The sequence below is a fragment of the Protopterus annectens genome, chromosome 3.part1, assembly GCF_019279795.1.
Source record: "Protopterus annectens isolate FY-2018-M chromosome 3.part1, PAN1.0, whole genome shotgun sequence".
NCBI lineage: Eukaryota > Metazoa > Chordata > Ceratodontiformes > Protopteridae > Protopterus > Protopterus annectens.
Window position 1 is genome coordinate 1236068583 of NC_056732.1, and position 14389 is coordinate 1236082971.

Genomic DNA, 14389 nt, shown 5'->3' on the forward strand with positions numbered 1-14389 from the left:
AAGGACAATTAGGTATGTTGCCAGTGAGTTATGTTTAATGGTGTGATGGTCAGAGGATTGTGAAGTTGATTATTGATGACATATTTCTCCAAACCGACACCATCTTCAGAGATCGAGGCACCTTTATGGATAACTCCTTATCTTTTGACAGCTTGTACTAACAGTAATTAGGAAATCTATTTATCTATTAAAATTAATTTCCAGGGGCATCTCTTCTAGATCCAGAGAAGTCATGCTTCCGCTTTTCTCTCATCTGTCCTGTTAATCCCCTATTGGCATGTTCTTGTCCAAACATATCACTAAGCTAGAGATTCCTAACAAATAAGGCACTGGCTCAAGATCCATGCCTATCCTGGCAGACTGGCAGCCCTCTACTTATAGACTCTTGTCTGGCAACTTGTGTTTAGTCTTTCATACCACCAAATACTCTGCTCTTCTTGATCTCCTATACCTTTGAAACACAAATGGCTCCACAAATACTAGTATAAAGGACATAAATCTCCATCAGCAAATTAGTAAGACACATTAACATGAGAGGTTGATTCCTAAATGCATCCCTTATGTCCAGAATGAATTTTGATTACACATCAAATGTAATGCTGCCATTGTCATTTTAAAGTAAATTGTGTCAAGTGTAGGGTTAGACAAAAATTCTTCCTGTGTCTATCCTATACCGTTATCCTGGAAGCAGGAAGAAACTTTTGAATATGGTTGTTAACTAGACTCGGATAGCCTGTGGACTAAATGTCTAACATTTGCCTTGGAGTCTATGAAACCTTGAAAATAAGATATATTTTTCTTAGAAGGTATGCAAACTGAAAAGAAAAGAAGCTTAATATTTCACATCCACATATGTGTTCCTTGGAAGCTGTTTAGATTTAGAAATCAATTAGTAAGGGTTCATTTAATATGTATATACCAAAATAAAAGAAACATTTTGAGGAGGTATCACATTTTTCTTTTTATAAGTAGGCATTAATGCATTAGAAATACAAGGACCATCACACAGATTTATGTCATTAAATAAATATAATTAAGACTTAAAGCACTTCAAAGCAAGGAAGTAAAATGTTCACCTAAAGCAATGAATCCTTTGAAGAACTAATCAGATAAGAGAAGTGTTATACAGACAGTTTAAGTTAAATAAAGCAGATATAATCATTTTGTATTTGTTCAAATCTCCAATATACAGATAATGTACAGACAATGAAATTATAACAAATACTTTAACATTATTTGAAACATAAACTTTTTGAAAACAATACTGTTGTATTATGACAGAAATAGATTTTTTAATACTAGTTGCATCAGATTAACTAAATGTTGTAGGTTAGATGATCAAGTAACTTGTCACATGGAGTTATTTGAAACAAATAATATGGCATCTGAACTACAGACAGTGTCCTCCCCAAAGCACTTTATCTAAGTCATTACTAAATCTAAATTACTGCATCAGCTCTGAACCATAAATGATATTCAGTATGCACTGTTTTTGTACATGTGAACTTTTCCCCCTTTTGTAATTCCTGCTGATTCTGGCTGTAAATGTAGCCATGGTTATTGGGCAGTACTGTCTGAGTCCATGAAATGGGCTGTATTTACATAAAACAAGGCAGCAGGAAGGAACTGTAGAGCAATCCAGAGTGAGACAAAGATTACAGGAAGGAAAACAGCTTTAACTGCAGCAGAACAATTCAGGAAAACACCTAATATGAGACAGAGCAAAGCATGTACTAGATCTATATAAGTCTATTAAAAATCATTGTAGTGCATAACATATGATTTTGAAGATTTCATGCAGATGGCTTCTTTAAAATGCTCTTTTAGAACTAAAAGTATTTGCTTAAATTGTTTTCCTTGACTGAGATACAGACTTGTATACTCATTCTGTGTGCAGTGACAATGTAGGTCCATAGATTGCTAAAGATAATTTCTGTAAGGTCCTCATGAAACAATAAACAACACACTGACACCAGTTTGTTAAGACCTCAGAAGTACAGTGTGTGTTCCATCATGTAGTCCACCTTTAGTATGTGAGTCCCTTGCCTCTGCTTATTCTGATGTGTAGTCTTTGAATGAGTTAAAGCTAAAACTTCTGCCGCTTGAGGCCAGTACTGAATTAGCCTGAATCTTTGGAATTTTTTCAATAAGCTTAGACACAGTTTTTTTCTTGAAAGGGCAAGGAGAAGTAGCTGTCTGTTTTATAAACTCATTGTACACTGCACTGAAAACCAGCACAGTATCTTCAACACAATCCCTTGCTGAGATCTCATAAAAGGGAAACTTTAGTGCCCTTGACAGATTTTCGCCATCATCAGTAGAAACCATCCTGTCGAACTCAAGGTCCTTTTTGTTAGCAACAATCACTACAGGTGGCTGATCAGTGCCAACTTTTTTTGAGTTTGAATGTATGTGATTAACAAGGAAACACAGCCTCATCACTTCATCAAAACTGCATCTGTCTGTCACAGAGTAGACGATTAAAAATCCATCACCCCATTTGATTTTTTCTTCAATTTGCAATGAATCCTCTTCCTAAAAATGAACACATTGCACATATTAAAATCAGACATTTTTTTCAAATATATAACAGTAAAATTATGCTGATAGTTATCTCAAAAATAATAATCTCAAACTACCCATAATAAACATAAAGCAACAAATTACTGCTCCATAAAACTGACAGAATACTAAATATACTGTAAAAAAAAAAAAAAAAACACTAGACCAAAAATTATCTCAAGCAACAAAACAAGACACTCCTAGCCTTGCTTTTGGATAGAATACAAGTCCTTAATCAGGTTTCAGGAACCAACTGCCGTAACAATCAGTCTAAACAGAAACTTAATCACATGATCATTGAACATAAAATCGTGATACCCTAAGTAAAATCTTAATATCCATTGTTGGCAAATTATTTTTGCACCATAATTACCCATTAATACGCATATTTTATGATGCACATAACACAGATTTAGTACTTGGCTTTCAAACATAATGCAAGTTACAGTACAGACATAAACTTATAAAATGATGAGTTAAACCTCAGATAAAAATCTAAATATCTATTATGTGCAAACCATTTTATATCATGGTTGCACATAAATAAGCTTTCTCACATATAGATAAGCATATTTTGCAGTACACCTAACAAACATAAAAACTTAGTTTAAAACTTTATCTACTGCTCTTTCTGATGTATGGTTGTAAAAACAGACCTTCATTCAGTCCTGCTTTATTTGTACTATTCATACATAATTGCCTGTTTAATTCTGAAAATAGCAATTCATTTCTTAAATTTCCATCTCTCATGTAAAGTTTACCTCTCTGTAAAACATAACATTTAAATTCTTCATAATGATCTGCATGCTTGCTATACTTATAATGTTATTTTTGTTCAGTCTAACATTAAAATTATGCTCCATTTTTGCCTACATGAAAACAACCAAATTTACATTTATCTAAGTGGATCAACCCTCTGCCTTACTTGTTGTAAAACATTACAATAATTTCATCTACTTGTGGCAGGGTGAATACAAATATTTCCAGTCTCCACAGATATACCTGTTCTTTTTGTTACCATTCCTTTATTTAAATAATTCCTTTAGATTGCTTGACCTTATATATGAACATTATGGCTTTGGAACAATAAAATTTGTAATTTCATCATTTGACTGCAAAATGTCCTAGTTTTTATTAACTCTCACTTTCATATTGCTACTGTTATATCTTAAACTTCTGCATTACCTCTTACATTTTATTCTTCTTACTTGCTTGATTCTCACCCTGTTCTTATAACTAGGACTCTCAACTAAATATGGTTTAATTATACCTTCTCTCAGGGCACCCTTCTCCTAAGTTATCTAGATACTGGCTTCTGCCTAATCATCATTTTTCATTAGCTGATTCCACTTCTGTTAATGCTATGTCTGTAATGTTTCTTACTATTCTCATGAATTGTCCCTTTTAGTAAAGTAAGAGTGACTGTTCTTAAAATGTAATAATGTAATAAATCTGGAGCCATTGTGCTTTATAAATGTTACAAGCTATAGATCCTTGATCCTGACCATGCTTGCATAAAGTCCATCCATCCATCCTCTACCCCTTTTTCCCATTTTTGCACATGGGGTTGGGATGTCACTTCAAGAGTGATGATCATCTTGACACAAGGTTTACACCACCGGGTGGCTAGACCTGTTGTCATTCATCCATACCACTCACTCGCACACACACTCGCACCTACAGACAATTTTTAGTGTGTGCAATCCATTTACTACATGTCTTTGGAATATGGGAGGAAACTGGAGCATCTGGAGGAAACACATGTGACCACAGAGAGGACATGCAGACTCCGCACAGAAGGCTCCCCAGCCAAGAATCGAACCAGAGAACCTCTTGCTGTGAGGCGGCAATGCTAACTGCTGCACCACCATGCATAAAGTAGCACTGATAACAAGATCAGAGGCTTAAAATAATTCATTACATTTTAAGAGCACTCAGCCTAATGTTACTAAAAAGAATATTCCAAAGAAATAGTTCATGAGAGTGCTAAGGAGCAGCTTAGAACAGCTTTCCTACAATTACTTGAGATGAAATTACTTCAGCATTGGTGGCACATTGAAAAAAAGATGAAAGGTATAATGCTGAACATCGTTTCCCATAGGAAATCATTGCCACTGTGGTTTCTAAGTGTTACTTGTTTTAGGAAATTTCTACTTTCCTCTAGTTAGTGCAACCATGTAGTTGGTACATATGTCTGTGCAGTGTGTGTGGGGGGGGGGGGGTTGTCCCTCACATTGGGGTATGTAGGGGAGGTTTACTCACTGCTAAAAACCCTTAAAATGAATTGTTTATCCTTTTGTGTTTAGGACATTTTTTTCATCTTTTTGGCTCATTCGTTTTCTGGAAGTCAGCATTTCATTATAGAACCAGCTTTAAAAAGTAAAAAAAGTGAATGACTAGCCATCTGATTACTGAATTACTATGATTTATACAATCTGTAAGAAATAATAGAAGTGATGTTACTGCTTATAGACATTTTACACAGCATGCTACCTAAGATTAACTAATACACCCAGTGATTTGTGTAAACTTTGGCAAACTTTGGTGCTTAGCTGATGTATTACCAAAAGTGCAAATATGTTTCAATGTGCTATATATGTATGAACAAGTTAAGAGGTGAGCAACAGAGGTTTCTTAACCATTCAGTAGCAGGATATCTGGTGCGTGTGTGTGTGTGTGCGTGTGTGTGTGTGTGTGTGTGTGTGTGTGTGTGTGTGTGTGTGTGTGTGTGTGTGTGTGTGTGTGTTTGTGTGTGTGTGTGTGTGTGTGTGTGTGTGTGTGTGTGTGTGTGTGTGTGTGTTTGTGTGTGTGTGTGTGTGTGTGTGTGTGTGTGTGTTCATGTGTGTGTGTGTGTGTGTGTGTGTGTGTGTGTGTGTGTGTGTGTGTGTGTGTTTGTGTGTGTGTGTGTTGAAGCATATATGACCACAGTATTGTGAAAGGATAGAAATTATTGGTTATAGCATTGGTTTTCAATTTTTCAAGACTGAATATTTCTGCTTAGCTATATGTTTTTATTGGCTGAGAGTATAGTTCTCATTTTTCTTGCATTTTGAGTTATATTTTGTGATTGTCTGGGTATTTTATACTCTATTGTATTGGTTGAGTGTGTTTTTCTAAGAAAGGTCATGATTTTATTAGTAGTGTCTTAATAATAAAGTTCATTACTCCATGGTTTATTCTTCATTTCTGTCTATATGCAATTGACATGTTCTACTTGTGTTTGCACTGGCTTTTTCCAGGCACTTCAGTTTTCTCTCACATCCTAAAAACCTGCTAGCTATTTGATAACCCTAAACTACCCATACATATTGTGTTTAGCCTTGTCCTTGTGGCATGGGTTGTGTCTAAAAAGGGTTCATGGACCAGCACATTAACTTGTTGATAAATCTATACATGAAACACATTTTTTGTTGTTTTCCACATTTTTACATAGTTAGCATTTCATAGCTGGAGAGGGTAAGTGGTTATAGTGCTGTGCTTTTATTACTTGAGAATTTTTTTTTTATTCAGTTTATTTACTTGCTTTATGTTTGCAAATTACAATACTGACAATAAGGAACTGAGCTGATTGGGGAAGGTTAAATTTTTTGGGAGGGAGCTCAAGTCTGGGCCTTAGAACGGTATGTGCTAGGTTTAGCAGTGCTACTTGGGTACTAGTGTACTCTGCATGTTTTGCAGTGGCTCAGACAGATTAACAAAGGCTTCAAGAAAGAAAATAGTTGCTGAAGGGTATCTTTGGGATATGCTTCTAAACTACCTACTGGTTATGTCATATTAATATAGATTTTTATTCAGGGGAAAATGTTAATTTAATTTCTGTTTTCATCTTGGACAATGAGTGTTTGAATTTGGAGTGAAGGATATATGCAATTTATGCAATATATTTATTGTGTTGGTGAATGTTTATGTATAATACTGCATTGTAATGTCTTGCGTTTAGACTTTTCAAGTTGTTAATTTAGAAAGTGACTTGGTGCCAGACATCTAAAAATTTCCTATTTTGGAAAAAGTTTCCTGTTTTCAGGCCTATTATACCCCTTAATATGATGTACCTGTTTTGGAGGTATATCCCTATTTTGGGGTTTGACTTACTCCTTCAAACAAAGGAGATGGAAAGGAGACATCAGAGGAACCAGTGGAAAGAATATGTGTGCAGTATGCAAAGGCAGCAGCAGCTACATGGCAAAGGAGAATAGAGAGAGAGAGAGGGAAGAAAACAATGCAAAAAGAAAGTTTACAGTAAGAATACAGAGTTAAAAGGAAAAGGAACTGAATAGATATGAGGTATGGGACAATGTGATTCTACCATTAGGAACAAAAGTTCAAGAGGTAAGAGCGTTTATTCAATTAACAAAGAGACATTTTGTGACATGTTTTTGTAAGCCAAGGAAAGATTTTTGTGTGAATATGAAAAAAGTCAGAATGACAGTTCTTGCAATGAATATATAATGACATCTTTTCTAGAGACTGAAAAGAAAGTAAGTACACTTAAAATTCCAAATGGAAGTGGATAGACAGACTTTAAAAGCACATTTAAAAATGTAGATAAAGACATAATGGATATCTCAAAAGTTTATAATAATAGGGGTTTATGGACTGGTGCATGGGACTGTAATATTATCCTGAAAATTGAATTGGAAATGGATTAAACTGCACATATTCCAAGTGTTAGAAAAGTTGATGGTAACAGGGGTATTGTAAAATACTGCAGCAACCAAAGACTTGTTATTTTTGTGGAAAGGAAGGCTATTTAATTAATAGTTTGACAAAACATGGAATGAAACAAAACATGTTAACTTGACTGCTATAAATGTAAAACGGGATATTTGTGGATGGATTGCAAAGAAAAAGAGGATTAGTTAAATGCTACAAATCAAGGCAAAAAGAAAGCTAAAGTACTGAAGAGGAGACCGAAATAGATGAAACAGCAGAAAAAAGTTAGATGCTGAAAAAGATAATAAAAGCGATGAGTTAGAGAACAATCAGAAGTTAGTGAGAAAGAGGATATAAGCTGGAAAATGGTAGCAGGAATACATACTTGTATTGTTATAAGAGTCAAAGTTAGATAAAGAATATTTAAAGCTATTAACAAAAAGAAATACAAGAAAAGGAATGAATAAAGCCTTTCTCATAAAGGATTTGTACAGGATGATATCTCCTAAACTAATAAATAAAGAAACGAGTAACTTAAGGATTCTTTCTGTGAGTGTTAATAGTATGAAAAATAATATTAGAAGAATAGTAATTTTAGACTGGTGCAACAAATCTGATCTGAATATAATTATTTTGGAAAGCATACGGATTTTGACACAGAAAGAAAGTATGTGTCAAAATCCAAGACAACACTGATATATAGACTGTAGTTTATATATCATATATCATGGACATAAGTAGGCTAGAAAAAAAAGCTGGGTGCACAAGACCCAAGATAAAAAAAGTTCCCAATCCTAATAGGTGCACTGGTGCCAAGAATGGAAAATAAATGACAGTGTAGAATCCTGAAGACATGGAAACATTCCTACAATGGGACTAGGCCAGGCCCAGAGGGAGGATGCTCTCCCTGTTGCAGAAGGAAGTAGTAGCCCACAAAAGTCACAAAAAACTCATAGGCCAAAATAGAGCCATAAAGAGTCATAAAGATGATAGAGTACGGTGGTGGTGCTGCGGTAGCATTGTTGCCTCACAGTTAGACGTTGCCCATTCGATTCTCAGTTAGAGCGTCTTCTGTGTGGTGACATGCGTGAATGGGCGTTCCTTCATTGAAGGTTGTGCGTTAGGCCCGGCAAGCCAGCACGTAAAACTCTACTGCCAATCATTAGTGGACTGGAGTTCCGCTGTGGCGACCCCTAACTGAGAAAAGCCGAAAGACACAAACAAACTATTATGCAAGAAACCCAGAATTTCCAGACAGAAGAAATACAAAAAGATTAAGAGATAAATTAGTGAAAAGAAAAATACCTCCACAAGAAAAACTGTCAGAAGCCTCAAATAAAAAAATGTCTTCATTAATACAACAGATTTATAAAAAACATTATATAGATCAAGAAACGTCGGCCATTTGGAAAAAAAGTGACCAAGGAAGAGTAAAAATATAAAGAACAAAATCTAGAGACTTTTGAAGGGTATAAAAAAGAAATGTGGACATGGAAAAAAAGAGCGATCTGATATGGTGCAATATTTATGCAAAGGAGAAAGCTAAATTAATCAACACAAAAAAGGCAGTCCCAAAGATAATTGAGAAGAAATAAAGGCAACTGCATCCAGATATGGGAAAATTTACAATAAAAAAATAAGATCACAAAGAGGGAACGTAGAATACAAGATTAGTAATATAGAAGTTAAAAAATAGAAGATGAAGTTATGTAATATTTGCGAAGTGAAGGATTTAGTGTAGAAAGTCTAACACAGGCTATATTACAGCATGATGAAACAATGAGTTCCCAAAGTAAAGAGAAACAGGAGGAGCAGGAGACATCTAAAGAAGAAATATGGATATCGGAAAGAAAGAGATTTAATATGGTGCAATATTTATGCAAAGGAGAAAGCAAAACTAATCAATACAAAAAGAATAGCACCAAAGATATTTGAAGAGAAATACAGGCAAAGGTATCTGGTCATGAAAAATTTTACAATACAAAAAATAAGAAAACAAAGAGGAAAAGTAGAAAAGAGGATTAGTAATGGAGATGTTAAAGAAATAGAAACTGAGGTTATGAATCACCTGTGAAGTTAAGGATTTAGTGGCGACAATCTAACTCAGATAACACCACAGCAAAATACAGCAACTAATCTCAAAATTAAAGAGAAACCAGTGGAGTGGGAAACATCTGATCAGCTGCCATATGAATATAGTTTGGAGACTTTCATAGAAAACCAGTACAAACATTCAGTTGAAGTTACACAGTAACTAAAGGAACAGGAAACATGCAACTCTGAACAGTCAATGTTGTGGAGTGATAGGCCAGTGAACTCCCATATAAAAGAACAATGGATGACACAGGATGAAACTGAAGAGAATGTGGCACAGGAAGATGCTCTGGAACGTTCTATAGAATGCTCGCATGAAATGGAGAACAAAGAATGTGCCATCAGTTTAGAAGAAACTATCTAAGAGAAAAAGAGTTGCTTGAGTTAATAAAATGGACAAACATATTAAGATCAATGAAAGAAATAGACTGCAGAACGTCAATAAAACCCGAAAAGTTAGAAGTTTCATAAAACGAATAAACACAGCAATTAGGACTGGCCATAGAGATTCATGTGATATAATAGAAGTAAATAAGATGTATTATTGTTCAGATAAATTAATAACAGATATCTTTCCACAAAAACATGTAGTAGTATGGAAAGGAAGGGGAGAAATTGAATGCCATCATGGAAGCATCAAATAGAGAAAACTATAAAGCAATTAAGATAAGAAGTGTCACTGTTAGGAGAGTATAGAAGTGGGAACAGATCAACAAAAATACTGAGAAAGATAAACATGATAAAAGCAATGCACAGTATGAGAACAGATCAGGATCTATCATGCAATCTCACAAATAATTAACTAAAAATATCAGCACAGGCAGACAAACTTAGAAGATATACAAATAAATATAAAGGAAAAGTGCAAAATAATTTATTTGATGACCCAAAAAAGTTTTATAGAGAATTGGGAAGCCAAGGCAAAAGGAATTGAAACAACACCAAAAAAAGAAGAAATAGATACATTTTGGAGAAATATATATGAAGGTCCTGGGGTACCTAACAAAGATGCTGAATGAATAGAATAAGTAAAAGAAAAAATAAGAAGTTCAAATGCACAGGATATGAAATGGGATGAAGTAATGGAACAAAATTAAGAAAGTCTCCTAACTGGAAAATCCCAGGCCCAGATCTAGTACCTAATCTCTGGCTTAAAGTATTAACATCTTTATATGAAGATTTAGCCATAAGAAAGAACTATTTCTATGCACACCACAAAGAGACACCAACCTGGTTAACAACAGGAAAAACAGCAATCCTAAAAACTATAGACCAATAACTTGCCTTCTGACGACGTATAAACTATACACTGGAATTGAAGCCAACAGAGTTTGCAGTCATTTAGAAGAAATGTCAATCATGGCAATAGAATAAAAGTATAATAAAGGAAAGTCATATGGAACAAAGCATAATTTGCTGGTAAATAAAGTCATACTGGGGAACTGTAAAAAGAGGAAGATTTTAAGTATGGCATGAATAGACTACAAAAAAGCATTTGACAGTAGGGTGCTTAAAATAAATATGATGCACTCTGCACTGATCAATTATATTACAATGACCATGAAACAGTGGGAAACCACTTTGCAGCTGAGTTATGATAAAGGACAATTTATTATTCTAGGGATAAAAATTCAATGGGGGAATATTCCAGTGCGACTCCCTGTCACTGCTGCTATTTTTTCTTGTCCTTAACCCACTAAGCTGTCTAACAGATTAGGTCATGGCTACAATTTGGCTCCTAGAAAACAGTGTAAAGGCTTCTCATCTTTTTGCAGATGATTTAAAACTGTATAGTTCATCAGATGAGGAACTGAAAGTGCAACTGCAAGTGGTCAAAACTTTTTCAGATGATATAAGAATGCCATTTGGTCTTGATAAATGTGCAAAATCAAACTTTAAATCAGGAAAACTGCAGCACAAAGAAAACATCAGTTTGGGACAGGAATGTGATATAAAAGAACCAGAGCAAGAGGGGGTGTATAAATATTTGGGAGATGATGAAAGATCAACAATAAAACATGAACAAATGAGAATAAAACTTAGTAAGGAATATTTTAGAAGACTAAAATTAATACTGAAAACAGCATTAGCATCTAGGATCAAAGTCTAAGCTATAAACTGATTTGCTCTTCCGTCCTAACCTACAGTTTTGGAGTGACTGACTGTCCCCAAAAGGTGTTGGATAGGTTGGACAGGAAAACAAGAAGGATGCTTCATGCTCATCAAATGATTTATAAAAATCAGTGCATACCAAGACTATATATTCCCTGTTCTGAAGGAGGTATAGGCCTCCTCTAAATTGATTATATGTATAGATCTGCAATCGTGGGACTGCATAAATATCTGCTGACTTCACAAGATCCAAATGTGGTGAAAGTTTTGAAACATGAGGAGAATAAGTCTAAGATGACTTCCCTGCTTAGTTTAGAAGAAGCATATTTGGTCAAGAGGGAATGGACATCACGCCAGAAATAGATAAAAATCAGACAAGAAAAGTGGAAAATGCATAAATATAGTTGCAAGTATAGAAAACTTTTGGAACAACCTCATATTGATGAGGATCAAATGCAGGAGTGGTTAAGGAGAGGTGAATTTAAACCAAAAGACAAAAGGTTAATACTGGCAGCCCAAGATAGTGGACTATGTACACTTTGGTTTGCAAAGTCCACTGAACATGTGGGAGAAACAGATAAATGACGGTTTCATAACACAAAATTGGAAACAATCATACATCTTGTTGTTGGCTGTGATATACGTATGTCAGAAGGACTGTATACTGAAAGGCATAATAATGTGGCAAGACTGTTGCATTGGGGATTGTGCAAACATTATAATATTGAAGTGGCCGAGAAGCATTGGAAACATGAGCCACAAAGTATTATAGAAAATGATGAAGTTTATATCACATGGGATCATTCATTGCCAACAATTCAAAATAGATACAAGAAAACCAGCTATACTAGTCCATGAAAAGAAGACAAAAGTAGTATTGATCAATGAAATCACTGTACCCAGTGACTACAGTGTCTTATGTACAGAGAGACACAAAGTGATAAAATATGAGGACTTGCAGGCAGAAATGAAGGCAATGTGGTAGAAGGATACCAAGACAAATCCAGTAGTAGTAGGAGCAATGGGTCTTATAAAAAAAGAATTTACAATCATACTTAGATATGTTACCAATACATGTAACTTCATACAAATTGCAGAAGCAGTCATTATTGAACATATTGCGGGTGCTGCAAAGAGCACTTTTGGCAAACATGAAAGACTGAACCGATGCTAATTTCATGAACTTTAGTCATACTTTGACTTAGAAATGGACGTGGAGAAATTTTAAAAAGAAAGACTTCAGACACAACAATTATTGGATGGGGAAATAATATGGAACATAGGGAATGAACAGTGTTCAAGCATAGCAATTCTGTGTAGAAGAATAATTAAAATTTTGGATGTTATTCTAGTAAAAATGTGAAGAACAACTATTATAGATTTATGATGGCAAGAAAAAGTGTACAGAATTACTTCAATGTATGCATATATAACCAACAAAGAGAGGGAGGATTTATTTCAGAAAATGTTGCATTATGTTTTTGTTAACATGGATATAATAATTACAAGAGATTTCAATTGTGAGTTAAGTAGTATTAAAGAAGAGAGGAAAAGATGTAAAAAAGATGATGGAAATAATAAAATGCAGAAAATTAGTTATATGAAACAAAAATGTATGGACTTAAGGGAGAGGTACATTAAAATTAAAATATAATAATTGTTGGTATCAGGAGGATTATGTGTAATAGAAGAAGAAACTGTTATAACAGGTTTTTCAGATCATTTGGCAATATGGGTAGAAATATATTATAATGAAGAGTATATAAAGATAGGGGCAGGTATAAAAATACATTGAATAAAAAAGGAATGAAAGACATTAATCAGTTATGGAACAATTATATTAATAGAGTATTTTACTTCAATTGGCCAGACTGGTGGATTGCTTTTACAAGAAAATATAAAAATAGTTATTTATTGTAGAAAAAGAAAAAAGAAAAAGAAAAAAAAAATCAAGTATACTAAAATACATGGAGAAGTGATAATTTGGAAAATAATAATAAAGATTATTATAAGAATGAAAGAGAATTATATGAAAAATTATGAGAGAATTAGACAACTATTGTATAACAAGGAGTATTTTTTGCAAAGGAGAAAAATAAAACATTTCCCCTTATTTAAGTAAAATTGTAAAACAGAATAGTAATATAATGACAGAAATGAAAGACAAAGAAAGTAATACAAAGAACATTCAGCAAAAAATTATGGAAATTGTTGTAAGTTATGTAGAAGAAACATTGAGTAAAAAAGAGACATGATATAAATGAAAAAAAATCTGAGCAACATAATAGAAAACTTGGTAAATATATTATGTTATATTAATTAGAAAAGGTATTTAAACAGTTACATGTAGAATCAGTATTAGGCCCATATGGTACTCATTGATTCTTAGATTAGTACTAGGCTAACTGCCCTTTATGGACTATTTTAAGCCTAGCCAATTACCCCCATGTGAGAATCAAACCCCAAACCTTGTGTTCATGAGGTGAACACCTTAGCCATTATGGCAATCTCCCAACCATACTGAGTTTAAAATGTATAAAATTCAAGAATGATGGCAGAAAAATTTTTGAATATGTGTATTTAATAAATGGTTGAATAATGGGTTATAATATAAAGAATTGCATAGTAGAATATTAAAATTTACAATGGAAGAAGGAATAAAGACAATATATAAAAAATTGGAGACAGTTTTAAATAGTAAATACTACAGATTATAATATATTTATGAAAATAACAGAAAGATTTGAAAGTAAGATGCAATATATCATGGAGGAGCGTGCATACAGTATAAGAGGAAAGGGATGGCAGGACATATTAATTATAGTGGGAAAAATTACAGATGATATAAATAGGAATAAAGAAGATGTAAAACTAATGGTAGGTAATATTAATAAAGCATTTGATTCTAAACATCATGATATTTTGTGGAAAATAATGGACATGTACAATATTAACAATAAGGTCAAGC

At 33.8% G+C, this 14389-nt stretch overlaps 1 protein-coding gene across 1 annotated transcript in view; it reads right to left on the reverse strand.

Annotated features, from left to right (window-relative positions):
- Positions 1 to 944: 944 nt before the first annotated feature.
- The window catches only part of LOC122798396 (ras-related and estrogen-regulated growth inhibitor-like), a 180927-nt gene continuing 167482 nt past the window's right edge, over positions 945 to 14389 (reverse strand). Inside the window, exon 4 of the mRNA XM_044067301.1 lies at positions 945 to 2535. Within this exon, the coding sequence (XP_043923236.1) occupies positions 2053 to 2535 (483 nt within the window). The 3' untranslated portion in view covers positions 945 to 2052. The remainder of the gene's footprint in view (positions 2536 to 14389) is intronic.